Below are 27371 nucleotides of genomic sequence, written 5' to 3' on the forward strand. Positions count from 1 at the left end.
CACCCTGTGTTTGCTGAGCCTCTGTACTGAACAGGGAGACAGCCACTAGCTCCAGTCAGCATGTTACAGCTCCGAACAGACTTTCCCTGGCCCTCACCCTCATTCCTAGAGGTTCATCGAGTACTGAAGTGGATCTTCTTCACTGAAGAACATCTTAAGACCTTGATTGACTCAGTGTTTACTAGGTCAGTCAGCAACCCAATCCAAGCCAGAGATAAGGGGAAAGACTGGTGTCCAAATATCATTCTTGGTCACTCCTTAGTTAGGTTCCTTAGTTAGCAGTCAGCCATACAGCTGATTCATTGTTCTCTGAAGAGCTGAATAAGCTGTTTAAGGCACCAGTATGAGCAAACCAGTCTTCACTGACTGAACCCCACTTGCAGAATTTGAGTCCTCAAACTAGGTCCTCACAGTAAGACCTAGCCTTCCATCCTGCCATCTACCTAGAGCATCTGTGGGCCTATCAACCAGTGCTCTGCCCTAAGCATGGGTTGGCAACCAAGGAAAACTGAGTTTACAGGAAATGTGGGACATGAAAAGAAAGGCCAACTGAAACAAAAATAAAAGAATATTTTACTCAGAAGGCAAAAGGTTATCCTGTGGCTAAAAACAAAGATTACAAACTTTTATTTTTTTTTTTTTGTTTTTTTTTTTGTTTTTTTAAAGATTTATTTTATTTTATTATATATAAGTACACTGTAGCTGTCTTCAGATACACCAGAAGAGGGCATCAGATCTTTTTACAGATGGTTGTGAGCCACCATGTGGTTGCTGGGAATTGAACTCATGACCTCTGGAAGAGCAGTCGGGTGCTCTTAACCGCTGAGCCATCTCTCCAGCCCTTATTTTGTTTTTGATACAGGGTCTTGTTGTGCAGCCCAGGCTGGCTTTGAACTTATAGTCTCCCTGTTTTAGCTTCCCAAGCGCTGAGATTACAGATAGGTGTCCTCACACCCAATCCGAGATTATAAAAGCATAGTAAACGTGTTTGGTTCCCAGTGACCACCCATGTGGCTCACAAACTCCTGTAACTTCAGCTCCAGGGTATCTGTCCCCCTTTCCTGGCTTCCAAGAGTACCTGCACACATGTGCACATGCATGCACAGGCACACACATACATGTAGATAATAAAAATCATAAAAAGCGACATGCTAACTAATGCAGTGGTTCAAACAAGGCATATTAGACTGAGACTTGGGGGTAACTGAATGAACACAAGGAAGAAGGGCCTAGATAGTGGATGATTCTCTCAGTTAAGTTAAAGCCACATGCGCCTGGATACAGCTTGGTCTCTACGGAAAAGGACATGTCGCCAAGACAGTGACCTTGGCTCTAATGCAAAACCACACAGACGTAACAGCACGAGCACGACTTACAGATTTTAGTCTCTGCCTCCAAGCCCGTTCATAGCAAAAACAAAGACATCATCTGATGGACTAGATAGGTTGTACAAGAGCTGCGGTTTAATGGACCCCTATCTGGTGTCAGGAGTGGGACCGTGCACTCGTCTGGTGAACTCAGTTGTAACATCAGCGTGCTTTCTAGAGACACAGAAATAACCACCACAATAAAGACGAGAAGACGTGGGTAATTGCTTTTCCCTTCAGAGAGACCCGGTGTGGGATGTGTAGGGTGGAGAGAGCAGTCTTACTTTTTTTTTTTTTTCTTTCTCTTGACCACATCATTCTGTCATTCTCTGGTTGAAATTAAAATAAAAGAAAAATATTGTTCTTAGATTTGGAAGGATGGCCCAGGAGCCCGAGACTTTCTAGGGAAGCTGCTCTTGCTTATCCTTCTTTGCCTGATTATGAGAAACAACAAAATCGAGTCAGCCTAGGCCATCCCCACCATCCCCCCCTCCATGTGGCTTCCAGATGTTGGCTCTGTTCAAAGGGAAGAGCAATGGGCAGCTCGCAAGGGCCAGGCCAGGAGGCAGAGCTAACTCAGGAACCATCTCTGTCACCGCTATTGTGTCAAGTGGGGCACAGTATACATGGCTCCCCCCAGCCCCAGTCAGTCCTCCGTCCTCCCCAGCTCAGCCACACGGCTCCTCACTTAGACGGTGCCCACACCTGTGTCCAAAGCTTCCCTCTCAGGGTCAGTGGGACCCTGAATGGCTGCACCCTGCTCCTCCAGCACTCTCCAGGGTCACCCACAGTCCAGCCACCCCCAAACTTCCTGTGCTCTTCTAGCCTTGGGCCCTGCTGGCCCCTCTTCTGGGAAGGTTTCCACCCTGCTCTTCTCAAGGCTAGCCTTTATGTTTGAGGTTTCACCCTGAATGGGGCTACCTCGGAGAACCATCTCAGCTCCCCCAACCCAGCTCCCTGTCTGCTCCTTCTGTGAGCTCCATCACAATGGATTCTGTCCAATGATCATCTTCCATACCAGAGGGACGCCCAGTGAGTGCAGAGATCCGTCTTCTCGTATTAGCCATTAATCCCCAAGCCCCACCTCCAAACCTGACCTCACGCGAGTGTCTCCACAGAAAGAGCCCTTGTGAAGGAACACACAAACCCATGTCATTCTGCAAGGCTGTTTGATGACACAGGATATCTGTGAGCTCCCTCCAGGAATCCCTCCTTGGACCGCTGTGATAGCAGTGATTTTTACCATAGGGGTGTGTGTGTGTGTGTGTGTGTGTGTATGTGTGTGTGTACGTACACAAGTCTATTTTTCAAAACATAAGGGAGAGGAATTTAAACAGTGAAAGTGATGGTGTGTTTGCTTTCTGTCCTAAGTTGTTTCTCTGTGGCATTTTGTCTGAGCCACATAAAGGTGACTGAAGCAAGGAGAGATCAACGATGGGCTCGGTAGCTCAGTAGGCAGAGTGCTTACCCAGCACATATGAGGCTCTGGGTTCAAACCCCACCACCACGGAAAGCAACTGTAGCGACCGCATGCCTATAATCCCAGTCCTCAAAAGGTGGAGACAAGAGGACCAGAAGCTCAAGGCCATCCTTAGCTACGTAGCAAGCTCGAGGCCAGGCTGAGGTATAAAAGATCCTGTCTTTTAAAAATAGGTCACAAGTACTCACCCAGCACTCGGGTGGATTTCTGTGAGTTCAAAGCCATCCTGGTCTACACACAGTGCTAGGCCAGCCTGCTCTACTTACAGTTCCAGGTCAGTCAAGGCTCCACGGTGAGACCTGTCTTAACCCAGCAACAGCAAAAGCAGCCATCTTGTGTTTCCCCCATCTGGACAAAACTGAAGCAGAGCTGAAGTTTCTGAAACCTCATGCCCTCTGACCACGGGCCTCATGGATGGCGCTGCTGAGCTTTATTAAGATAGAATAAAAACTGAATTGGGACTGAGAAATCTATTCTCAGGTTAGAGCAATTACCTGAATGCTAAATACCGTGCCTGGTGTGGTCATTTGAATAAGGATGGCCCCCACAAGCAACTGAATGTTTAGTCGGCAGGAAGTAGCACTATTTGAGAAGGATTAGGAGGTGTGGCCTTGTTGGAGTAGGCGTGGCCATGCTAGAGGAAGCTCGTCACTGGGCTGGGCTTCGAAGTTTCAAAAGCTCAAGCCAGCCCTGCTTTCCCTCGCTCTCTGCCCATGAATCATGATATAGCTCTCAGCTACTGTTCCAGCACCTGCCTGTACGCCACCACCTCCTTGGCACCATGGTAATGGACAAAACTGAGACTATGAGCAAGCCCCCAGTTAAAGGCCTTGGTAGTGCTGTGGCCTTTGCAGCAATAGAACAATGATTAAGACATTGGATGACAATTATATATCAATTGTGCCATACCTGGAGCAGTACTGTGAAGGAATAGCATGTCATAAATGTCACATCTGTGGTCCTGACAAATGCTACAGTATGAGGCAGATACCTGCTTTGAAGTCACATGGTGTATCGGAATACATCTTGGTTGTTTGCCTTTAAATACAGCCTTCTTGATTAATCCCCATGGGTGGGATTTGAAACACTTTTACTCAACCCAATCATCAAAGGCTTCAGCCTGGGACTTGGTTGCCTTAGCAACCTTATATACAGTGTACTCTCCCTGTACGTAATTGTGGTTTAATCTAAAAGAAGTATTGCCTGTCTAAGAAACTGGCCCTTCTCCGATCCTAACAGACAATTTAATATTTATCCTTCCTGTTACCTGAGAAGGGGGGATTTTTCTAGTATGGTTGTGGTCGTAGAAATGGGTCCCTCGAGGCCTGAGCAGCTGCAGCGAGTTCCCAGCCCCTCACTCCCATGTCCCGGTTGCTGCTTCAGCGCCGAGGGAGATGCTCACAGCCCTGCCTCAGAGGCAGGTGACATCAGAACCAGATTCATTCATCCCCAAACTACAGCCCAAAGGTGGTAAAGAATCCGTTAGCTAAATACAATACAGCAAGAGTCAGCAAGCCCCAGCCAAGTCTGTTTTTATAAATAAAGTTTGTGTGCCAAAGTAGGCAGGGAGGGGAGGATCAGTGGCAGAAATGTTTGCTGCACAAACATGAGAAACACATCCAGACCGAAGAACCCATATAAATTCTGGATGGGATTGGTGTCCTACCTGTAATTCCCGCCCTCACAAGGTATGACTAAACAGGCAATTGTCTGAACAAGCTGCCTAGGGAGACCGGTCATGTATGTGACCCGTAGGTTTCCTAAGAGGCCTTGCCTTGAAGAATAGGGGGAAGAATGATCAAGAATTATTCCCAGCATCGAGCTCTGGCCGCCACACGAATGCCCACATACATGCAAGCATGTATTAACACACACCTAAAACACACATGAGAATAGAAAAAGGACTGTCGCCGTATACCCATATGCCTGTCCACAGATAATTACCTCAGGATGTGCCTGTCTGTTGAGTCACTGGAAGAAAGACAGCAAAGGCCACAAACTCAATGATGTCCTATCTCACTCTACCCAGCCAAAAATTGCTAGCCCATCTTTTTAAAAAAAGTTGAGTAAGGATTCAGTGAGAGGTGAGAAGGAGAATTTTCTAGAGGAAAGGGGTATCCAGGGTGAAGAGCGGGTGAGGAAGAAGTCAGAAGAACCGAGCTAGAGGCTGCTGGGCACGGTGCTCCTTGGTCTCAGAAGTCCTGAGCAGGAAGCGATTATGTCTGGAGAGAGGTTTTAGCTTCCTGCTAAGAGGAGAGATGAGCTCGACTCTCATGGCCAGGAAGGCTGCTTCCTGGGAATTGAGCAGTCAGGTTCGTGCAGACCTGCAGGTAGAGGCTGGAGGGCAAGAGAGGAGAGACTTCAGCCAAGCTGAGTGTGACCTGGTCTGAGGGAAGTGCCACACTTGGGTTTTCCAGAGGACTTCGGATACAGGTAAAAGTAAGTTGACGGCTTTCTCAGGGACCAGACTTACACCCGTTGGGATTGCTACCTGAGAGGAGCACTGTAGCTGGGCCATTACCTGAAAGCCGTTTTCTCTGTGCTCCATGCCAAGGAGACGTTTTTCCTTATTCCTGGAAACTCTGTCCTCATCTAGGGTGTTGATGCTAAGGTGTGGCAGCCATCTTACCTCCCAGAGATGATTCCTAGGAAACAAATTGGCCATTCTCCCAGAAGACACTGGTCTGGGTCCAGGCAGGGGAATCAAATTTCAACCTCAGCATGCAAATGTGCGGACATGTGTGGCCAATGCATGCATACATGCATGTGCGTGCTCTTGCATGTGCACGCACACACACACATGTGAACATGTATATACCCGTGGGCACACTCGTGCACATGTTAATAAAAGACCTTATCTGTAATTATTGTAAATAGACTAAACTCCTGCAAATAAAAACATATAACGTGATGGTTAAAATACACAGAAAATCAAACTATCTGCCAGAAATTCACTTCTGGTCCAAGAATGTACATATGGGCAGAAAAAAAAAACCTATGTGAATGTTAACCAAAGGAAAAAAGAGAGTAGCTCGCTCATGTAGACTTAAAGGAGACATTAAGGGCAAGAGCTGTCTCTCAAGGCAGTGAAGGTCTTTAAACAGTAATAAAAGTGTCAGAGGGGCCATCAACATGTAACCTCCCACGTCAGCAAAGTTACACACGTAAAACACTGACAGACCTGACAGTGACACAAAGCTCAACCTGGGTGCCTTACTTTCAGCTATGGGTAGAGAGAGGCTCTACACCAAAGACTTCTGTCTTAGTCGCTGTTCTATCGCTGTAACAGGACAGCACGATCAAGGCAAACTTAGAAAAAGAAAGCGTTTGAGTAGGGCTTGCTTACAGTTTCAGAAGGTGAGCACAGGACCATCATGGCAGAGAGCGTAGAGTTGGGGAGGCAGGCAGTCAGGCAGATGCCGACGGCCAGGTTTGACTTCAGAGGGTTACTTGAGGCAAGCAGCAAAAAGGGGTACGGTGTTAGCAATTGGGGTGTTGCCGATAGCAGATGACAGTCCACTGACGGCAATGAGCAATTTACAGGGTCAATACTGCTGATGAAACAAAACTGTCTGGGGCTGGCAAGAACACTCAGTGAGAAAATCAGAACTCTTTTACCTCTTAAGTGTCCATATGTATAGACAGACAGGCAGATATACATTTAGATGTGGCGGACCCCCTCCCCCAAGCCATAGATAAACATTTGGTGGATGGGGCTGAGCCAAAAAATTCACACATTCTTCCTTCTCCTTGATGATTTATGCCTTCTTAGACAAAAGTTCTTTATAAAATCATCTCATAGATAAAATATCACACAAAGGGAGAGTTACAGAAAGATATCAATAGTAAGTTCAAAGCACTATTTCATTCTATAAACTCATTATAAGTTCAGAGTGATAGTTTCCCATGGCCTTGCTTCATCATAGTGCACCCCTGTGACCCTCACTAGGACCTGACCTAGAATGAATGTTCGTCCTTGATCACAAATTTGTCCTGAGCCCATTTCTCTTAGTGTAATTATGAAGGCTCATTGTACTCCTTATTGTGCAGACTTTGCTTACTATTCTATGAGGAGGGGGCACATGCTATTCTTGATTCTAACTTTATTACATCTCTCTGGCAAAACAAGTAAAATCATTTCCTTGAGCTTTCTTCTTAAAATTCTTTGAATCAAATCAGGAATTCTATAAAGTCATTAATTCATCTAAACAGCACTAATTCATGAAAGTTCGTCTTCATGTTGATCTGCAAGAAATTTGCCCAATAGGATGGGCCAATGCCCAGGAATCGTTAGCCCATGTAATAGTGACCAGAAAGGCACATCAGCATTGAGAAGCGAGGCTGAGCCTCTCCAGAGTCCACCCATGGCAGCCAAGCAAAATGATGGGCTACCCACCTCCAGTAAGCTCACTTGCTTGACATCGTCTTTCCTAGATGGCTTCTGTCGGACAGGCAGGCACAGGGCACTGGGTCAGTAGCTAAGGGCTTACATCTTCAAGCACAAAGCAAAAGGAGATTGGGAACCATTGTGAGCTTTTGAAACCTCAAAGCCCACCCCTGTGACACACCTCCTCCAATGAGGCCACACCTCCTAAAGCTTCCTGAACAATCCACCAACTGGGACCCAAACACTTCAGATTGCCTATGGGGGTTTGGGAAGGGAACATTCTCATTCAAAACACCACAGCCAACAAAGGAATAGGAGAGTTAGACAGCATTGTAGATGGTAGACATGTGCAGAACGTCCTACCCAACAGAAGATTCCCCCAATGATCACCTATCTTCCCCAACACACAAGGAACAGTCTCCACAGTAGACTTCATGTGAAAACACAAATCCTAACCATGTTTGGGCCGTACCAAATGTCTTCTCTGACCACAGTGGAATGAATCTAAAAAAAAAAAAATCAATAACAGAGGGAAAAATGGGAGAAATGGAATTTGCTTATGCGTTTTCCATTTGGCAGGGCTTGGTCAAGACACCTCATCTCTGTACAGAGCAGGTCCCCACCAGGGACTCTGAAGTCCTTGAGAGTCTATTCCCATGACAGCTCAATCGCATGGGAATCTCTTTACAAAAACCTGGGGTTTCCTTGGCTCAGAGTAGCTAAGATCCAAGAATAAATAATTAGGAGAAAGCTCTTTTGCTTTTTATGTAGTTGGCTCGGAAGTCATATAGTACAGCTTTGGTTATAGCCACAGACCCTGCTGGGCAAGCAGAGAAGCAGTCATTAGTTTGTGCTTCCCTGTGGGAGCAACTCTCTTATAGAATTGTAAAGAGCATGAGGGAGGGGAGACATTTCCGAGAAGATCCTTGAAAAGTTCCTTGGTCTACACTGTAGCGGGTTCACATCTACTCCTGTTTCACCATTAGGAAGTCTCACGGCACCCACTTGTCTACACTGTAAAAAAGATGGGTTGTGAGATCCAAGAGCTGAGTTGACAGAGGTTTGAAGGACAGGGCCCCAAACTTGAAGCATGTTTGTCACAGAATAGATTGAGATCCCATTCTCTCCTCAGTTCTTACCTCTCCTCAGTTCTGTCAGTTGCCACCCCTGAAGCTACCTCTCCCGCTCCCATACTTCATCCTGTGCTGTCTACCAAAGGCTCATTTTCAATCAAGGGTACACTCAGGGACAGGATAAAGAGTTCATGAGACCAAGCTTGAGTAGTTCCCACGCGTCTCAGGGAAGATAGAGCAGGTCAGGTCCTGTCACTAGAGACAAAGTCATTACACGGTTATTCAAAAGGTTCCAACCAACAAGCAGATTCCAGGTTTGTAATAAATATACACCTGACCCTGGAAGTCCCCACGCCTGCCTCACGTGCTAACAGTAAAGTTACAGATGCATGCTCAGGAATGGTTTCTTGAGGTCCGGTTGTCGAGGACCTGACGTTATAAGATGACAAGATGAATCTAAAGGAAAATTTAAAAAAATAAATACATTATCAGTGTAAAGTCAACTGAAAGGCCTCAGTAGGGCCCATCAAGCTTAGGGCCCATCAAGCTTAAGTTCCATCAGCTTGTTAACGATGCCTTTATCCTCATTCTTGCCCTAAAGCTCATGGGGCCTCCCCTTTGTTTCGCTTAAACGTCTGCACGTCTCTCCTGCTTTCCCCTTGACGATGATGAGATATCACCGAAAAGTCTTTTATTGAAGCTGTTTGGAATTTGACTTTTCCCTTGCTTCGGTAGGGTCCAAAAGAACACAGGAAGTTGCTCTTTTTCCCCAAGACTTCCATGATAATTAAGGAAGGGAATGTTGGCTGGAACACTTTATTCTTTTGGAAATGTGGCATGCGATTACGAATTTCCATGGGCAAAAAACTACCCTGTCTGGTAGAGTCTAGACTTTCTATTAGCCAACAGGCTTGCTGGAGTCCACACCGCCACCCTGAGAGGCCATGCGGACTGATAGTGTGGAAGGGAACAAGCTACCTAGAACTGTGCTTGGGTAGGAAGGGGGAGAAAAACCTTGCCGACTTGAGCAGGATTCTTGAAGGAGTTTGAAGGTTGGTGTATCAGAGCCAGTAAAGGGCTCCTGGAATGGTAAAACAGGGGGAGCTGTGGAGCACTTCCATCGTCTAGTAGGGAGGACGTTCTTCATAGATCAGAGCATCGGAGAGATGGAGACCACAATGAGGGACCAATGCTCACACCTTCCTACCTCACAGGCAGGCCCACACTCCACAGCAGCTCTAGAACCTGAGATGGTTCTGACCCATCGGACTTGAGGCCCTGCACTGAGTGGGGCTTTGGCTGGCCAGCTCCGGTGACAGGAACATCACTCTCTGCTTAGCTGACTAATAAAATCATCCCTGTCATCTTACGTTCTCAGCCCTAAGACCTGAATGCCTTCGATATTTCCCTCCGAGGCTAATAGTTCAACATGGCCTCGATGCTTGTACAGAAAATGGCTCAAAGAAAGACTTCGTTCCTCCCCAAGAGAGTTCCTAGAAGAAATGAACAGACTGGTGTCTCAGGGTACTTGACATGAATGGCTGGTCACTGGTGTCTTAGACTAACACATGCTGAAAGGCATCTGTCAGGCATGGCCATGGCTGGCTTTTCTAGAGCACTGGGAATGCAAACTGAGGTGTGGAGGCATGGCACAGGGAAGAGTTCTTACCTACTGAGCTCTTTCCCCAGCCTGCCTGCGTGCTTCCAGAAAGAACTACATGAAGCACTCAGTAATCTGAGCGTTAGAGCAGGGGACGTGCTCTTGGCCTCAGGACCACTGTTGACAGGGATTCCCTGGAACCTTGAGGAAGTCCCCTCCACACACCAGGCTTCCTGGGCTGGGAGGAAAGTGCCTGGAGGGCACCGGTTTGCAAGAAGGCAGTTGGCCATTATTTTTGTTCATTGAAATTCTGTACCAACATCTGCATCCTCTCTCCCACAGACGGTCTTTGAAAGGAATTGCCGCTCTGAGGACTGTGCTGCTGACCTGCAGCTTCGGGGGAAACTGCTGCTTTCCAGGTACCACACTGTTCCTTCTTGACGCTGTTCCAACAACCTGCTCTCTTTTGACTCCAGGCCTCAAACCTGGAAGTTCAGATTCCCCCAACAAAAAGGGAATAAGTATTGATGGGTTAGGCTATTTCGTGAGTTGGTTTTAGAATGTATGCTGTAAACACAAATTTAATAGCAGATATTAACTGAGGGATTAGCTGAGGTACCGTTTGCAATTTCATTCCATCTCACAATTGACTGTTCCTTATAATTTTGGTGTTTATTTATGTGTTGGAAAGGGACTTGACATTTATTACTTTGTATTACATTGCACTCTGGGAAACTGCCAGCATTTGACCTTTGGGGATGGTTTCATGTGACTTAAGGTAGTATTATTTGAAGATTCCTTTCATCTTTTTTCCCCCCTGGCATTTAACAGTAGTGTCTGTTTTAGCAGCGAACAGTTTCTGAGGCAGGGAGGGGTGAAGGAAGAGGGCAGTCAGCCCGCCGATGCAAGCTAACAGTCTCTTTATTATTTCAGGCCTTCCTCCCATGGTCTGCAAATCCCCCCTGGCCAGGGATAAACCAGACCAAAGCCTTCTGTTTCCCCTTTTGCCAACCCTTTATTTTAGACTTCTCTTAAAATGACAGTACTTATCCTGAATCAGCCAGTTGTCACACAATGGTTTCCTCTTGTAACACGCCTTCTGAAAGATTATAGTAGCTTTGGGGCCAGGAACCCCCTCTGCAAGATCTGTAGTCACTTTTCAAACAAGTATCAGTGTTGATAGATACTGTGTAAAATGTTTCATTGTGTACTTGCCCTTACCCAAAACATTGGGAGTTAAGTTTGACTCAGTGATGACAGCCAGCCAGGACCTTTCTTTTTCTCTTTCTCTTTTGTTTTCTTCCTTCTTTCTTTCCTTCCTTCCTTCCTCCCTCCCTTTCTTTCTTTTTTTTTTTAAAGATAATCTTACATAGCCCAGGCTGGTCTCTAACCCCCATCTGTTTCAGCCTCTAGAGGGCTGGATTACAAATGTTGTGTTGTGTCGCTCTGTCTGGATCGAGTGCTACAATGTTGTCATTCTTCTGTGTGTTGTGGGTGTAGGTGCCTGCCCATCCTCACGTGTGGATGGAGGCAGAGATATGGAGCTGTTGGGGGGCTGTACAGCTGTTTTCTAGGATAGGGCTCTCTCACTGGCCCCATGACTGTGGACAAGTTTAACAGCTGACAGGCCAGGCTGGACCGGTTGTCCAGGGGACCCACAGGATCACCTGCCTCTCTCTCCACAGTGTTAGAATTACTAGTGTGCAGCACCATGCCTGACTTTATATGGGTTATGGGAGCAAACTGAAGAAGGTCTCATATCTGCATGACGAGCGTTTCATCTGCCCAGCCATAGCCTCAGCCCCCGCACTTTTATTTTGGGTTTTTAAAAATATTTTATTCATCAAAGGAAAATCAAACCGAGATTCCAATTCTTTAGTTGGCTTGTACCTGAGAAGGTGGCATAAACCCCAAGTGTATACACACAAATGCTTCTCCTGACAATGACGTCTTAGATGCCTATTGGCTTTGGTTTTGCTCTGGAAGAAGTGGTGGCTTAAAAGGTAGCACATGCTTTCCTAAGCTTGGGAAATTGCTTTAGACGTATAGGGTGGATTAATGGGGTCGTTTAACAGTAAGAAGAGCCTCCTGGGATGGTTAGAGACATCAATTTTAAAGAAGGTTCAAAAATTATCAGCTCATTCATTTTAATTTTAGGTGTGTCTTCCAAAAAAGCGTTTTAGGGAAAGTACACGAGTTTCTTTTTATGTTGAGCTAGACTGTAAACGCTGGGGTTTACTTTGGATCATAGAAGACTTCATGTGGTAGGAAAATATCCACTTGATCCATGGTTAAACATTGCTAGGAAAGCTCTGGCGCCCTTGCTGGCCATTTGTTAACTGTGCTTTCTGTGTAGCAAGATGGAAACTCGAGGACTGTGGTCAGCAAAGCTCTTTTGGCTGAAGGTGCTTCCATGGCTGGCCTTTCGAGAGTGTTGTCGTCGAAGTGTGGCAAGAAAAACCCAGGGTTGTGACAGTGGTACCTGTGAAACCTTAAAAATATGGTCACCTAAACAATGGCAGCATCAGTTGGCATTCCAGTATGGATGCAAACAACACCCAAGTCCCACCCCAGAATGAAGGGCTACAGGCAATTAATGACTGGAGAGAGAGAGAGAGAGAGAGAGAGAGAGAGAGAGAGAGAGAGATGTGGGTAGGAGGAGAGAAAGAGAGAGATAGAAACAGAGACAGAGATGAGGAGGAAGGGAGAGACAGAGAGGGAACATCTCAATGGCTCTAGTGGCGGCCATTTCCGTTGTGTGTACATCAACTGTAGGACAGTTGCATTCAGCCGTACCTTAAGTGATTCCTCTGTGCATCTGAGTCTGATGAGGAATAGATCCCAGGCTGGGCTGTCCCAGCTTCGCTCTGCTCTTTCGTTGTCCCTCTGGGAACAAGTAAGCTCAGGTTACTCATAGTCCTCTCAAAGAATATCAGACTTGTTTGATGCCAGCACAGACAAGCAATGGCTCCTCAGGCCTGGGCTCAGAACTGGGACACTGTGACTTTGGGCTTGTTCTATTTTTCTACTGCACATCACATGGCCAAACTCAAACTCAATGGATGGAAAACATTTTCTGCCTCTTTAGTGAGTGGATTTCATATTTTATGGGGAAGGGCATGAAGATAGGCAGGGGAAAGGACAGTTACCCATGATGTGCTCTGCCGTGCTCCCTATGGAGCAGAGTAGCCTCATCCCTCATCCTGAAACCGTAACAATTTCAGGGTGAACTTACCCTTTCTTGGGACTTCATCAACTTTAGCACAGAGACAGAAGCCCTGACACTGGATGAGATCTCCGAACCTCAGAGCACTGTTCTTAGGGCTCTCAGCCAAAAGTTTTAGGAATTAGGTATTGTCCTGTAGGACCCATGGTCTCTTTCCGTGGCCAGATCTCCCATGAAAGAAACCTTTGTGACGCTCTTAAAGCTCCTGGTTTCCCACAGGAGGTATCAGGGAAACACACCCATTCATAACTGGGTGAGCGGAGATGTGAAACCAAACCACAGACCCTTCCGAGCCAGGCATATGAGGAAAGACACAGCCAGAAAACTATGATGGGAACCAGACTCTAGACTGGCTTCACTATAGTCTAGTGCCTTGAGGCACAGGAAGTTTTATTCATTATTGAATAACCTCTCTCCGTTAATGCCTGAGGTGCAGGGCACACACATTTCTTGTTTGAGCAGGTACTCTGAGCAGCTTCAGAAATGAATTGGCGATGGACCCTGCTCTCCTGGTCTGTCATCCATGCAGGATAGGGCCAAGAGATTGGCCGATGGTGGTAGATGTAAGAGGAAAGGTGGCCAGGCTCTCACAGAGGAGCGGCTCCAAAAGCCTCACATCAAGGGGAGTGGAGGTAACTGAGGCTCTCCGGGGAAAGAGAGGATGTGAGCAGAGGTCTTCACTCTCATGAAGAAACTGCCGTGTCTAGGGTTGTCCAGATGGTTCGAAGTGAGATGAGGTAGAAAGAAGAGAGGAATTGGATCACAACGTCCCCCATGAGTTGGGGCTCCATCTTGAAGCCAGGGGAGGATACGAAAGTCCCAGAAGAGGAGTGTAACCCTAACAGGGATTCAGCAAGCTATGCTCTGGGGCCTGGGGTATAGGATATTGGGGTAGGAAGGGTCCTTTGGTCTCCTGCACTCAAAAACAGCATGTTCTGCCTGGAGCTTCAAGCCTGTTTCTCTTTCCATCACCTCAATTCCAACTTGCTTAGCAAAGGTCTGAGGCATAGATGTCAACTGTCTCAAGAGCATAGGGGAATAAATCTGTAGGAGCTGCTGGGGTCACTACCAGGGTGCTCCCGAAGGTTTCACCAGGGAATTCTAGATAGAACGTCTGTCTGTCTTTCATGCCTCGTTAGAACCTAGCTGTCCTGTTCTATGCCCTCACTAGGAAGCTGAAGCACACAGTGTAGGAAGCATGCCTGTGATGGCTGGGCAGACTGTGGGATTTGTGTCTTATGGAGGTAGATGGATGGGCTAGAGACACGACTCACTCAGTGAGAGTGTTCATTGCTCTTACAGAGGACCCGAGTTCAGTTCCCAGCTCTTTGGGCACCTCTATTCATGCCTGTCCCCACCCTGTGCCAACACACACACACACACACACACACACACAGAGAGAGAGAGAGAGAGAGAGAGAGAGAGAGAGAGAGAGAGAGAGAGAGAGAATATGATAGGCATTTGGCCAGATTAGACCAGACTTAAAGTAGATGAAGGCATATCTATTAGGAGACAGCTCTCAGGTGGGTTAACGGATCTCACAGATAGAGGTCAGTGACATCATACATCCAGACTAGAGCGGGGGGGTTTATAGAGCCTAGGTGAGCAGTAATGGCATAGTTGATGATTGTGACTACATTTGTTTCCAACTACGGATGCTCTTAAGGCAGGCAGTCCTCTCTCCAAGCTGGTTCTTCATGGATGGACCTAGCTATCTTCCAGCCAGCCAGTGGTTTAGGGAAACACATTCTCCTAATCCCCATGAGAGCAGCGTTACCAAAGTTACAGCCAGAGTGTAATTTACGTGGCTGAAAATGGTTTGGACCAAGGTGTTTTGCTTTTCATTTTTCAAGATAGGATCTCTGTGTAGCTGTGGCTGTCCTGGAAGTCACTCTGGAGACTAGGCTGGTCTTGAACCCACAGAGATCAATGCTAGGAGTAGAGGCGTGCTGCCACTGCCCAGCCCACAGTCTTTTCAAGGCCCTTAGTTTTTTTGTTTTTTGTTTTTGCATTTCTTTTTTTTTTTTTTTTCGGGGCTGGGGACCAAACCCAGGACCTTGCGCCTCCTAGGCAAGCGCTCTACCACTGAGCCAAATCCCCAACCCCGGCCCTTAGTTTTTAATTGGGTCTGGCTGTTAAGAAAGCCTTGAGGTCATCCACTATCCCCAGTGGGATGCATCAAAAACAAATGAAAAGTCTTTCAGCTTAACTGCTACAAACTACTTTCCTTTCTGTTTCTTTTCTAGTGCTTACATTTGATGCTTTCTTAGGTGCTGGGGGGTACCCAGACAGTCGGATCATTCTGGGAATGGAATTGGCAGCTCTGTTTAATGGGAACCTCTGGAACAATTTCATCCTTGTTCCTGGGTATTTGTGGATGGCTTGTCTTAGAGCCAGGCTCAAGCCCAGTAAATCGCAGAGTTTTAATTCAAGACTTGGATGCCTAAGTGACAACAGACCTTCAGGAACACACGACCTCTGCAGAGAAAAGTGACAGCCAATGGGGGGGGGCAGAGTGGCAAGCACGTGGAATGCCAGCCACTGGGGAGGTCAGACGTGGAAGATTGGCAGTTTGAGCCCTGCCTGGGTTCCTTAGTGAGTCCCTGCCTCAAAAGACAAAACAGGAGAAAAATGCCGACTAAATCCATGATCTCGGGCAGACAATGGCACTATATCCCTGGTCATTCTGGGTAACCCACTCACTTCAACATTTTCTCCTCTGTGAGGTTGAAACCCCTGCTCATTCCCTGCACAGGCCGGGAAACCCTATATGCCCTCCTTTGCCTAGCCCCGCGCATACAGAGAAAACCCCACCCACCCCCCTGCTTAGAGAAAAGAACAGAAGCAAGATTTTCTTCTTTATTGAACACCTACTGTGTACTAGATAGGTACCCTACAAGTTCTGTATGTGAGGCTACAGTCATTAAATGCACCGATTGTTCTCCCAGAGGACCTGGGTTCAGTTCCCAGTACCCACACAGGGGAATCACAGTCATCTGGAACTCCAGTCCCAAGGGATCCAACACCTTCTTCTGACCTCCATGGACACCAGCCATGTACTGGGTACACATAAACACAAGAATAACACCCTACTCATAAAATTAAAAAACGAATGAAGGTCTCTGAGTACACCAAGGTTCCGTGGCAGCTCACCCGCCATATCACTTGGGATAGGTCCTTAGCTTCTATGTGACTTTGTCTCCTCAGCATGAAAATGGAGAAATGTCTGCAGCTCTGAAAAGGTCGAGGACTTACAGAGTTCTTATGCATTTCACTGATTCAAAAAGTATCTGGTGGGCCTGGTGAGGCAGGTGGTACACAGGTTAACTTTCAGCACTCAGGAGGCAGAGGCAAGGGGATGTTTGTGTGTTTGGGGCCAGCCTGGTCTACATTATCAGTTCCAAGATGGCCAGAGGCTATATAGGAAGCGATCCTGACTCAAAGTTAGAGGCGCCTTGACCTCAGAACACTGTTGGGAAGTAAATATGGCTGCACTGTGGCTTGGGAAGCATTGCTCAAGAGCTCTTGCTGGAGGGAAATTTAAAGCCAGGAGACCCCGGCGTATGAAAATCACTCACCTGAGGTCAAAGCAAATCCTAAATGGCAGAGGCAAGAAAAAAAAAATGCTGCTTGGTGGTGGCTCGAAAGCCCTTTACTGTCACTTTGACTAATGTCCTTTGTCTTAATGGCCATTGTGTCTTGGGGAACCTGGCCTGTCTCAAAGCTGGAATGACTTGGAAATTCCTCTTGCGTTTTGTTGTTGGTGGTGGTGTTGGTGTTGTTGTTGTTGTTGTTGTTGCTGTCGCGTTTGCTTGTTTTCCTGTTGTGGCTGGGGATGGGTAGGAGTCTGCTACCCCTAAGAACTAATCCTACCTTCGCTAGATGCACACAGAGCATTGAGGGTACCTTTTGTGCACATACACAGCAGTCATCCATTCCAATGAAGACCTTCATGGACAGCCCTCCCCACTGTTGAGATCATGGTGGATGTGTTCCAGCTTCTCCCTGGATGGTAGAGAATAAGAATCCTTAGCAGAGCACTGAAGGAGAACCGAGGCAGTAACCATAGCAGCCAGCAGGATTAATAGCATGTGCACACTGAACCACCCATCCCCCGAGACGCCCTCAATCCTTGTCTAATAAAATTTTATTTGGTGGCATATTCCCTGGCTTTCAAATACAGTCAGCCATGGGAGGTTTCTGTGTCAGTCTCTCCAGCAGTGTTGTGATGACAGGGACCATTGTCCTAATAACTGGACCGAAGCAAGGGACTGACTTATCAAGAGAATAGTGCCACTAGAGCCTCCTGGCTGTGCCTTTGCTAAGATTTCTCCAAGTTACTGCATCTCTTGCCAGTGAACACTGGACTTACTATGGCGGGGTAGACTTATCATCATGAAAAGAACCAAACCCTGAAGCTGTGACTCTGATTTCTGCAAACACACGTTCTCCCCTCCTCCCCAAGCTTTCCCTTACCCGGCATACTCTCTCCCTGCAGCGTCTGTCCCAAGTTTGATGTGAGCCACCTGGGAGAACCGGAGGTGGATGCAGATGTCCTGCTTGTTCTCATAAACAGCTGCACATGGGGAGACATGGTCCCTTTTGTTTGTCCCCAGTGGTCAGAGGCTATACCAGTGCTACCCTCTGAGGCAAAGGTGAAGCTTGGGTAAAACATAGAGTGTCCATTCTCCAGGATGGTGGGAACCACATAAGAAGACTCCCAGATTTCACTAACCTTGGTCCTTGACCCCCTTCCGGGTGGCCTCAGTCTGAGCACAACAAACTGGATGGATGCCATCAACACCACACTCAAGTCCCTCGTGTGCCAATGAATAGAACATACTGCTGTGTTGAACCCTCCTCGAGTTCACAGAATCCCTGTGGCCTCCTGCTAGGTAGTTACTCCTCTCTCCAATCCTTAACCAATAGGTGATTGTGGTCCTGTACAGAAGCCCAGACCCTTAAGTAGAGATTAACTGAATAGCACAGTTGATAGTGTGTATGTTCTTGTGAGCCAGACCAAGACCTATGAGCATAGCCCTGCTTAGGGTGCATGCCTGGTTCCTAAGAAGCCATCCAACCGCTGTGACATAGGTTCTACATCCTCAGAGCCTGCATTGAGACGCTTAGAAGTTATACATTGTGTCTACTGTCTACTCTTTCCTCTCCTGGATAGGTAGGAGAAGTCTTGTAGAACTCTGAAGTTCAAAAAGAAATCTAATCCAATTGACTTGTCGGTCATGGTGGGATGTTGCTCAAGGACTTTCTACTTGTCTTAGAATTGGGATGTGGTATGAGAGGCTCTTCAAGTAGATTTGTAGGACTTGAATCTTAGGGATTGCCTCCTGATGCTTATTCCCAGGAACTTTGGGACTATCCAGATCCACAGGATACAGGAAGAGGACCACCCTTGTGGGAGATGCTCCCACCATGAGAAGGAGCACAGGTGCCCATCTGGAACCATCTGCTTTCCCTAGAGCCCCAGATATTTTTTTTTCAGAAAGCTTTTCTATGGCAATGAGGTTTGAACAAGGAGGCAAATGGCACTGTCTCAGTTAACACCTATTCTTCAAGGGGAAAAAGGGGACACATTTTAAAAAGGTTTTTTATATCGTTCTTCTGGTATGGAAGCATGCAAACCATCTGACCTCCTAAACCAAGAGAGAGACAATCCTCAGCCATGCTGCTCTTTCTCCCGGTTCAGGGAGAGTGGGGCTTGTTGTTAAAGCATTGTTTGATCTGTGGGGAAGGGGGTCAGCTCTGATGGCTGGTTCCTTATTATCATGTACCTTTCAGTAATTCCCTTCTCAGCCAGCAGTAGTGGTGCATGCCTTTAACCCCAACACTTGGGAGGCAGAGGCAGGCAGATCTCTGTGGGTTAGAGGCTAGCGGTCTAAAGTGAGTTACAGGACAGCCAGAGCTACATGAGAACCCCTGTTGGGGGTTGGGAGAGAAGGAAAAGGGTCCCCCCCCTTCTCACCTTTCTTCCCAGCAACCAAGACTGGGCATGCCCTCTCTACTTCCTCTCCCTCCATCACAGCCCTCCTTCTCATCTTAAAAAGAGTCCTCACCTTCATTTCCCACAGAGCAGGAGCAACTTCAGTGTGAGCCCATGCCCTGTTGTGAGCCAAGCTGGAATTCCTAAGGTCTTCGAGCTGAGACCAGAAAACAGTCCCATCTTGATTTTCATTAACTTCAAAGAGAACGTTAGTATTTTATCCAAATGTGGCTGTGGCACCATGGACAGTGACACGAGCAGGAATTGTCACCTTGTCACACACAGAAAGGACAGGTGCTTTGAAATAATCCTGTAGGTATTTTGAACCGGCGTTTGTCCCTACCTCAGAGTTGTGGTTGTCAAATCCATTCCCACATTCTCTTACTTACTATGTCCTTTTAGGAAGTGTAATGGTACCAGATCACACACTTCCTCAATACGATTATCATCTTTTTTCTTTGCATGCTTGACTTCTTCATTATCCCACTTTGCATTTCATGAATCATTTTGAGAAGGGTTCCTTTGTGTCACTACACTGCCATCTGGCTCTAGCAACACACAACCAGGTGAGACACGTGTCCTAGACATTTCCCCTACATGTGGGTAAATGTTTGATGTGAGAAAAGCATCTTCCAGTAGGTTGGAATATTGTAGTATCTAGAACTGGGTCTTCTTTGGAAGATTCAGTCATTTCCTAGAAACGTATACCCAAACTCCAGGCAGTACCTATGGTGACCTCTATAGTCATTCCATTTTTGTCAAGGACACAGGAAAATCCCCTAGAGCCTCGGTAGGTTCAAAGAGGGGAGAATTGCTAAGGTGGCACATGTGGGCAGCCACATTGTGGACATGTGATTGGGGCTGCCTACATGGCTGGGGTTGCCTAGCATGTACCTGTTCACACTGCAGAGCCTTGGGGACCCAGAGACCAGAAGGAAAGAAAGGGCTTATGGCTCAAGCTCCCCGGTGGCTGCCTCACTTCACAGCAGTAAGGACATACAATTAGGGAAACTTGTTGTTCCAGGAGGGCCTGTTGTGATTGATGTCATCCATTGGTGACATCATTGTGCCCTAAGGGAGTTACTTGTCAATGTGCCATGGGCTCTTTAGTCATCAGGTGGCATGTTTACCCAAGCAGCACAGGTGTGTGTCACAGTGTGGTGTGGCAAGGAGCCTTTGGCTGAGCCAAGGCAGGCATCCCTACACACACACACACACACACACACACACACACACACACACACACACATACACACACACACACCCTCAAGGCAGGAGACCTCCAAACTGCTGGATCTTGGAAACGCCTCTGCCTCTGACCCCTCCCACCACCAAAGCATTTTAGTCCTTAATCCAGTTGTTACAAGGAATGAACCTGATTCATCCCAGATGTCCCAAGACTTCTTGGTTCCAGAAACTCCTGAGGTAAGGGCTGATGAGGCTCTGAACTTCTGTTACCAGGAAGCCAACATTTCTTTCAGAAGTCACACAGATGGTTCAGGAAGCTCTTGAGCCATCTAGAGGGACCAGTGGGCAGGGCGGGGACGGGGGGGAGTCCTCAGCCCTGCTGTTTCCTCGCTGTAAGGGACGAGGTTGTTGGTGAAAGTCCTGGCTCTACCATTACTGAGTTGTTGAATGAGCTGTGCTAGGGCAGCGTCCTCAGGAATGAGAGCACATTACAGTAACGTGGGCTGGCTGTCCTTCTCTGTGCCTTGCTGGGAAACCACTTCCTCGCTGTAAGGGACGAGGTTGTTGGTGAAAGTCCTGGCTCTACCATTACTGAGTTGTTGAATGAGCTGTGCTAGGGCAGCGTCCTCAGGAATGAGAGCACATTACAGTAACGTGGGCTGGCTGTCCTTCTCTGTGCCTTGCTGGGAAACCACAGCTTTGATTCATGTCCCCTCAGCAAATGCTTTTACTTTCACTATTCAGACATACCGCTGGCCCAGATGGGTTTATATGAGGAAGGGAAAAATTATTTCTACCTTTGTATAAATGGATTTTCAGCTCAAATATTCAGCCTTAGGAGTCATCTCCCTGACTTGCTGCCAAGGATCAGCGAGGTGCTTTACGGAGCCCTCAGTCTCCAGCTGGAGCTAATTACCATGAGGGTCTGTTCCAGGAGACAGGAAAGGTTTACAGAGAGCATGGCCAGATGCACAGCACATCCCAGTCTGTGTAGCATAGCCCACGGCCGGAGAGTTGGCATTTACATATGTACATAGTATATTCTACTTAATGACAATGGTTTGGCTTTATGCATTGTTGAGGATATAAAAGTCATAAATATGGCCAGGTGGTGGTGGCTCCCACCTTCAATCCTAAAACTCAGGAGGCAGAGGCAGGTGAATCTCTGAGTTCGAAGCCAGCCTGGTCTACAGAGTGAGTTCCAGGACAGCTGGGGCTACAGAGAGAAACCCTGTCTCAAAATAGAAAAACAAATTGATAAACATAAAAGCTGTAGTCATCATCCTCTATTATCCTTGGAGAATATGTCCCAAAACTAGAAGAAAATGCCTACAACCATAATAAAATAAGGTTTAAAATAAAATCTAAACCTTATAATTCATATATGGGATTTATTGCAGTGACATACAAGTTATGGTCCAGCTATTCCAACAATGGCCATCTCCCTATGGAAAGTCCAAGAATTCAATATTTTTTCAGTCCGTACGTCCAGATGCCTCAGCTGGTATTCAGGACGTGTCAGAATCTTGAACAACTATGCTCTAATGTCAGTGAAGGGATGAACTTGCCAGTGAGAGAGAAGTCAAGCAAAGAGCAAAGGCTCCTTCCTCTGTCCTTTATAGGCATGGTCCAGATCTAAGGTGGATCTTCCCACCTCAAAAGGTCTGGATTTAGGGTATGTCTTCCCACCTCGAATGATTCAATCAAGAAAAACCCCTCACAGGTGTACCCAGATGTTTTCGGTTTTAGATAAATCCAGATGTAGTCAAGTTGACAACCAAGAATGGCCATCACAGAGACCACGTCTTCTTTCTATGTGCACAAATTAGACACAGAGAAATTACTAATGATAGACCAGAATAACTATAATAATATGCTACAATAAAATGGTTATTGTTATAGGGTTAGTATTGATATCCTCTTCGAGGCCATTCTTAAGTAGAGCCCGAAAATCGATACTTGGAGACACAGACTCTGACGGTGAAGTCCTGCCTCCAGGCAGCCATGTTGTGGCTTGAATGTGAAGTGTCCCCCCACAGGCCTAAATATCTGAATGCTTAGCCCCCAGCTGGTGCCACTGATTGGGGAAGTTATGGAACCTTTAGGAGGTGTAGCCTTGCACCAGGGGCAGGCATCAGGGATTATTGCCTTATCTTACAGTTGTTAGCCTCTCAGTTCCCAATCTAACCTCATACTGGGAAGTAGGAGACAGCCAGAACCCTGGGGCTCGATGGCCAGGTAGACCAGCCACCTCAGTGAGTTCCAGTGGGAGACCCTGTCTCAAAAAAACAAGGCAGGGGCTGGGGATTTAGCTCAGCGGTAGAGCGCTTACCTAGGAAGCGCAAGGCCCTGGGTTCGGGCCCCAGCCCCAAAAAAAAACCAAAAAAAAAAAAAACAAAAAACAAAAAAAAAACAAGGCAGATGGCTCGTGAGGAATGACATCTGAGGCTGACTTCTAACTGCCATCCTACAAACACACTTGAATATACAGACAAGAGACGGATGGGAGGTACCCTTGTGGGAGTCACCCATGAACCACAAAGTTTAAAGGTTATCCAGAGCCTAGGGCTCCTTCCAGAGGAGCCCGGACCCCTGTTTTTCAGAAGTAACAGGATTAACTGGTATCTGTATCTTTCTAGGGTCAGGCTTTACTCTGTAGGCTACTTCCTGTTGAGAACACTGGCAAAGGACCTTGTGGTAGGCAGAACCCTTCCTGTCTGGATCCCTTTATCCCTGTCCTGAGTTTCTGGCTCATTCCTGATACCAGGAACTCCGTCTTCTGCCTATCAACAGTGCTTCGTACGAGTGCCACCTGCTGTCGCCTCAATACCCCTCATCCTGCCTAGAGTCAGTGCAGAGATATTCCTTATCCCAGTTGGGATAACACTGAGGCTATGTTTTTCAAGGTTCCAGAATGATTAAGTTCCGGACACCGAGAGAGGTCACTGGCTTGATGCCACAGCCCTCACCAGTTGCCTACTCCTTAGTGTGGCCTTCCCTGGGTGAGTTTTGGAGATCTCTCCTGTAGTACCACTTGCTTCAAACCTGTCTCCTTTTGGGGTATCCCACGCTAAGATGTTCCTGTTTTCCAAATGCCCATGGCTCACCTTCCTATCCCCAGAATATCACAGGTGTCAAGTGATAACCCCCGCCTGACATCTAAGCCTTGGACATCAGATCCAAGTAAAATTTAGAAATTACACTGTAGGAAAATTCACATGAATACTTTCTTGTTTGGCCATCTCTCAACATTCACAAGGCTAATTAAGTTATTTTGTAAATTGTTCAGGCATCATATTTTGATCATATTCTTTCTCCTCCCTCAGGTCCCCTCCCTACCCATTCCACTTGATAGTTTACAAGTGCATTTTGAAGAGATTTAGCACTATCCCTGTGGCTGTTCTTTTGGGTGCTGGGATTAAACCTGCAGCCTTACATCAGCTAGGCAAGCGCTTTACCCTCAGAGTGTGTGTGTGTGTGTGTGTGTGTGTGTGTGTGTGTGTATGAGAAAATTCTCTTGCAGCAGTCATCTTGTTGGGTGTAATTGACGTGGACGCACTTAGTGGTTGTACAGTTAGCATCGTTCTGTTGATGCTGGTAGCAAGAGGAAAGCACGTAGCTTATACCTCCAGGTAAGATCACAGTTGAGATCTTTAGGAACATTTGAAAATATCCACTGGGGGTGGGACATCATTGGATATCCTTCAGCTACCTCACGTTCTTCCTATTGAATCTTTAGAACAATTTATCTGGAAAGAAGGGGGAGTTCTTGTCCACGAGGATTCAGCATAAGTTGCTGATACATGCATCAAGTCCATCCCAGTAAGGACATGGATGGTCTTCATGCTGGTCAGAAGGAACGAGGCCAAAGAATAAGTGTAGCAAAGAATCTGGGACCTCACGCAACTCCCGTTGGTCACCAGTACCAGCTGGCATTTGGAACAATGAGTGAATTCATGCTAAAGAATTAGGGACTCCATAATACATTCCAAAGGTGTATTAGTGTGTATCAGGAGGGCTGCAGAGATCCCTGACTGGGCTTCTGGAGGTCCCAGGTTCAATTCCCAGCACCCGCGTGGTCACAACTGTCTGTAACTCTAGTTCCGGGGACCTGCCGTCCTCTTCTGGCCTCCACAGGCACTAGGCATGCACAGTTACACAGAGGCATGCAGGTAACACACACACACACACACAGAGAACACACAATACAAAGATATACTAAAGAGGAATTTTTAATAAAAAAATAAGTTATATGTGTCCCTCAAGCTATGAAAGTGCCAGAAGATGAGGCTTACGGAAACAGCGCGGTTTAAATCTTTGGTGTCTATTAACGATGCCTTTCACTTGAAAGTGCAGCCAGGGCCTGCGTACAAAGGAGCATGACCCGCTTAAAAGGCGACTGCACAAGCAAATTAGAATTAATGGGAAGTTTTATCGGAGGATAAAATTCCTCGAAAATTAGAAAGGTTGTTCCTCAATAAATAAACAAGCACCCGTGGAATGTCTGGCACACGAACTGTGCACGATTGTTTTAGACTCTTGGCAGGCCTGTCTGAGCAGCGGGTCTTCACACAGGCCTGTTCTATTCTGAAGTCATTGAAAGAACCTTTCTCGCCAGAGCCCTTCCCCATGTGATGGGCTTCATTATACAAGAGCTGCAGCATGGATAGCCAAGGACATTTGACCCTTGCTCTAGCTCAGAGCCAGCATGGCTGGGTGACCTCAGGTGAGTGGGTCCTCGCTCAGACTCAGCTTCTCCCTCTGGGAAATGGGAAGGCTGGATTGACAGTCGAAGGTCTGCTTGGGGGCGCTTGTCTGCTGTTCAATGCAGGCTCATAGAACTTCCGTAGGGGAGGCCAGCCTCTGACACCCCACTGAAGGATTAAATGACCAACACAACAGTTCCAGGCCAATCTTCCTAATTGTCAGGACATTAGACTCCCTTAGAAATTTGGTGTTGGAACCAATTCTGCCCCTGTGAGCAGACCAGAGCAAAGGCTCCTGGCCCCGCTGTCAGACCCTGTGGTAGAGACATGGTCCTCTGTCCCAGATTACTATGCAGGATCTACCAGTAGCCACACATACAAAGCAATGATTCTCTCTCCCCCAGAGCTAGCTGTGAACTGCCAACAGCTCCTGGGTGAGGGACACAACCTGGAGAGAACCTCCCTGACCTATGCTGGAATTTAGTCTGGATTGATCTGGTTCGAGTAACCACAGCTTGTGTGACATTTAAGTGCCACACCATGTCAAGTCTGGAAGTTTGTGTCTCACGTCCCTGAACCCTCCCCTTACATGGCACTGAAGAGTGTCAAGTGGACTTAGTGGGTATGGTTTGAATGCACATAGTCCCCATAGACTCAAGTATTTGGATGTTTGGTCCTCCGATGGTGGAAATGTTTAGAAAGGATTGGGAAGTGTGGGCTTTTTGGAGGAAGTATGTCAGTGGGGATGGGCTTTGAGGTTTCAAAACCCACAGCATTCCCAGTTAGTCTCTCTCGCTCTCTCTTGTTCACTCTTGCTCTCTCTAACTCTCTCTCACTCCCTCGCTCTCTCTCTCCCTCTCTCACTCTTGCTCTCGTGTGTGTGTGTGTATGTGTCTATCTGTCTGTCTGTCTGTCTGCCTGTGTGCCTGTGATTTTGGATCAGATATAAGCTCTCGGCTACTGCTCTTGTGCCGTGCCTGCCCGCTGCCATGCTCCCTGACATGATAGCCATGGACTCGAACCATCTGGAACTGTGAGCTCCAATTAAGCGCTTTCTTTTGTAAGTGGCCTTGGTCATGTTATTTTGGCACAACAGTAGAAAAGTAACTGAGACAGTGAGTTATCAGAGAGATGGAGACGGATTATGAAGTTGGGTGGGGAGTCAGAAGGAAAAACTGCAAGCATAAATGACCATGTTTAATTGTATATATGTACAATTAATTTTAAAAATTAGTGTGAAGCTACCTTGGTAAAGTTCTGAGAATTCATGAGGGACGTGGTCATTCACAGGGGGAGATCAGGAAGGACCTCTGGCACTATGGCAGACAGGGGACTAAAGGACGCAGGTGACAGTGGGAAGGAGTGGGCTTTGGAGGCATGGGAGGCTCTCACTTCTCCTCAGCCTCCACCTCTCTGCTTCGTGATTTCCCAGCTCTAAAAGCGGCTCTCCCATCCAGTCCTGCGAGTCCTCAGAAAGGCTTGTTTGACAGTACGCGGTCCTGTGCTAGTAAATGTATTTTCATTTCATTTCTAAGAATAACTTAGGGAGCAGCGACCTACTGTTTTGGTTATAGAGTTTTAGCTTTGGAGAAAGAATGAAAACAACTCCGAGGTTTCTCTTTTCAAAGTTTTGCGTCCACAGTCTACCCTGGAAGGTGCCCGGCTTCCCTTAATCACAGAGCCAGAATCACTTGACTACGAAAACCCAGGAATGACCTTACTGCATGGTTAAGTGGCAGAGGCCCGTGGTGAGGGGCCTGGCAGGAGTTCAGGTGTCTCTGGCCTGATTCCTTGGCATTCGCACAGGAGAGAAAGAGACCTAGTCTTGTGAACTACAACACTCAGAGAGGCGGCAGCTCTCTAGCCTGCGACGCTGTGCCTGCCTATGTGGTCCCTCTGCTTACTATTCCACAGTGCCTGCTCTCTCTGAGGCGACTGGCCCTCTGTGAGCATGCATGCAGGTCCTTCTCCTGGTCAAGCTAGGTTAATGCTGTTCCATACCCAAGGTCTGACAGTTCCCTTTCATGTTACCAAAGCAAATGGGGACAGAAATAACCCATCAATTGTTTAGAACCAGACTGGCCAACAATAATAAATCTTCAGCACAAAGGCTTGAGGTCGAGGTCTTAAGTCGTTGGAGACCATTCAAGAATTCGTAACTCTCTTCCCTGAGTTAATTTTTCACATCTTGTTTGGATCCTCAGAGTTCTCGCTTCCCAAGCGAGGCCATCCGATTTCTTGTTGCGCATGTTTTTCTTGTTGGCGTGCCAGACACGCTAGACAGCGGGGCTTCTCTCTGCAGATGCGTAATGACGGTTTCCTTCCCCCATGAAATCTGTATTTCAA

At 47.1% G+C, this 27371-nt stretch overlaps 1 protein-coding gene across 1 annotated transcript in view; it reads left to right on the top strand.

Annotated features, from left to right (window-relative positions):
• The window catches only part of Itga9 (integrin subunit alpha 9), a 293447-nt gene that overhangs the window by 170864 nt on the left and 95212 nt on the right, over window positions 1-27371 (top strand). Inside the window, exon 17 of the mRNA XM_032911092.1 lies at window positions 10250-10326. Coding sequence (XP_032766983.1) covers window positions 10250-10326 — 77 coding nt within the window. The remainder of the gene's footprint in view (window positions 1-10249; window positions 10327-27371) is intronic.

This window comes from Rattus rattus, chromosome 8, assembly GCF_011064425.1.
Source record: "Rattus rattus isolate New Zealand chromosome 8, Rrattus_CSIRO_v1, whole genome shotgun sequence".
NCBI classification, from domain to species: domain Eukaryota; kingdom Metazoa; phylum Chordata; class Mammalia; order Rodentia; family Muridae; genus Rattus; species Rattus rattus.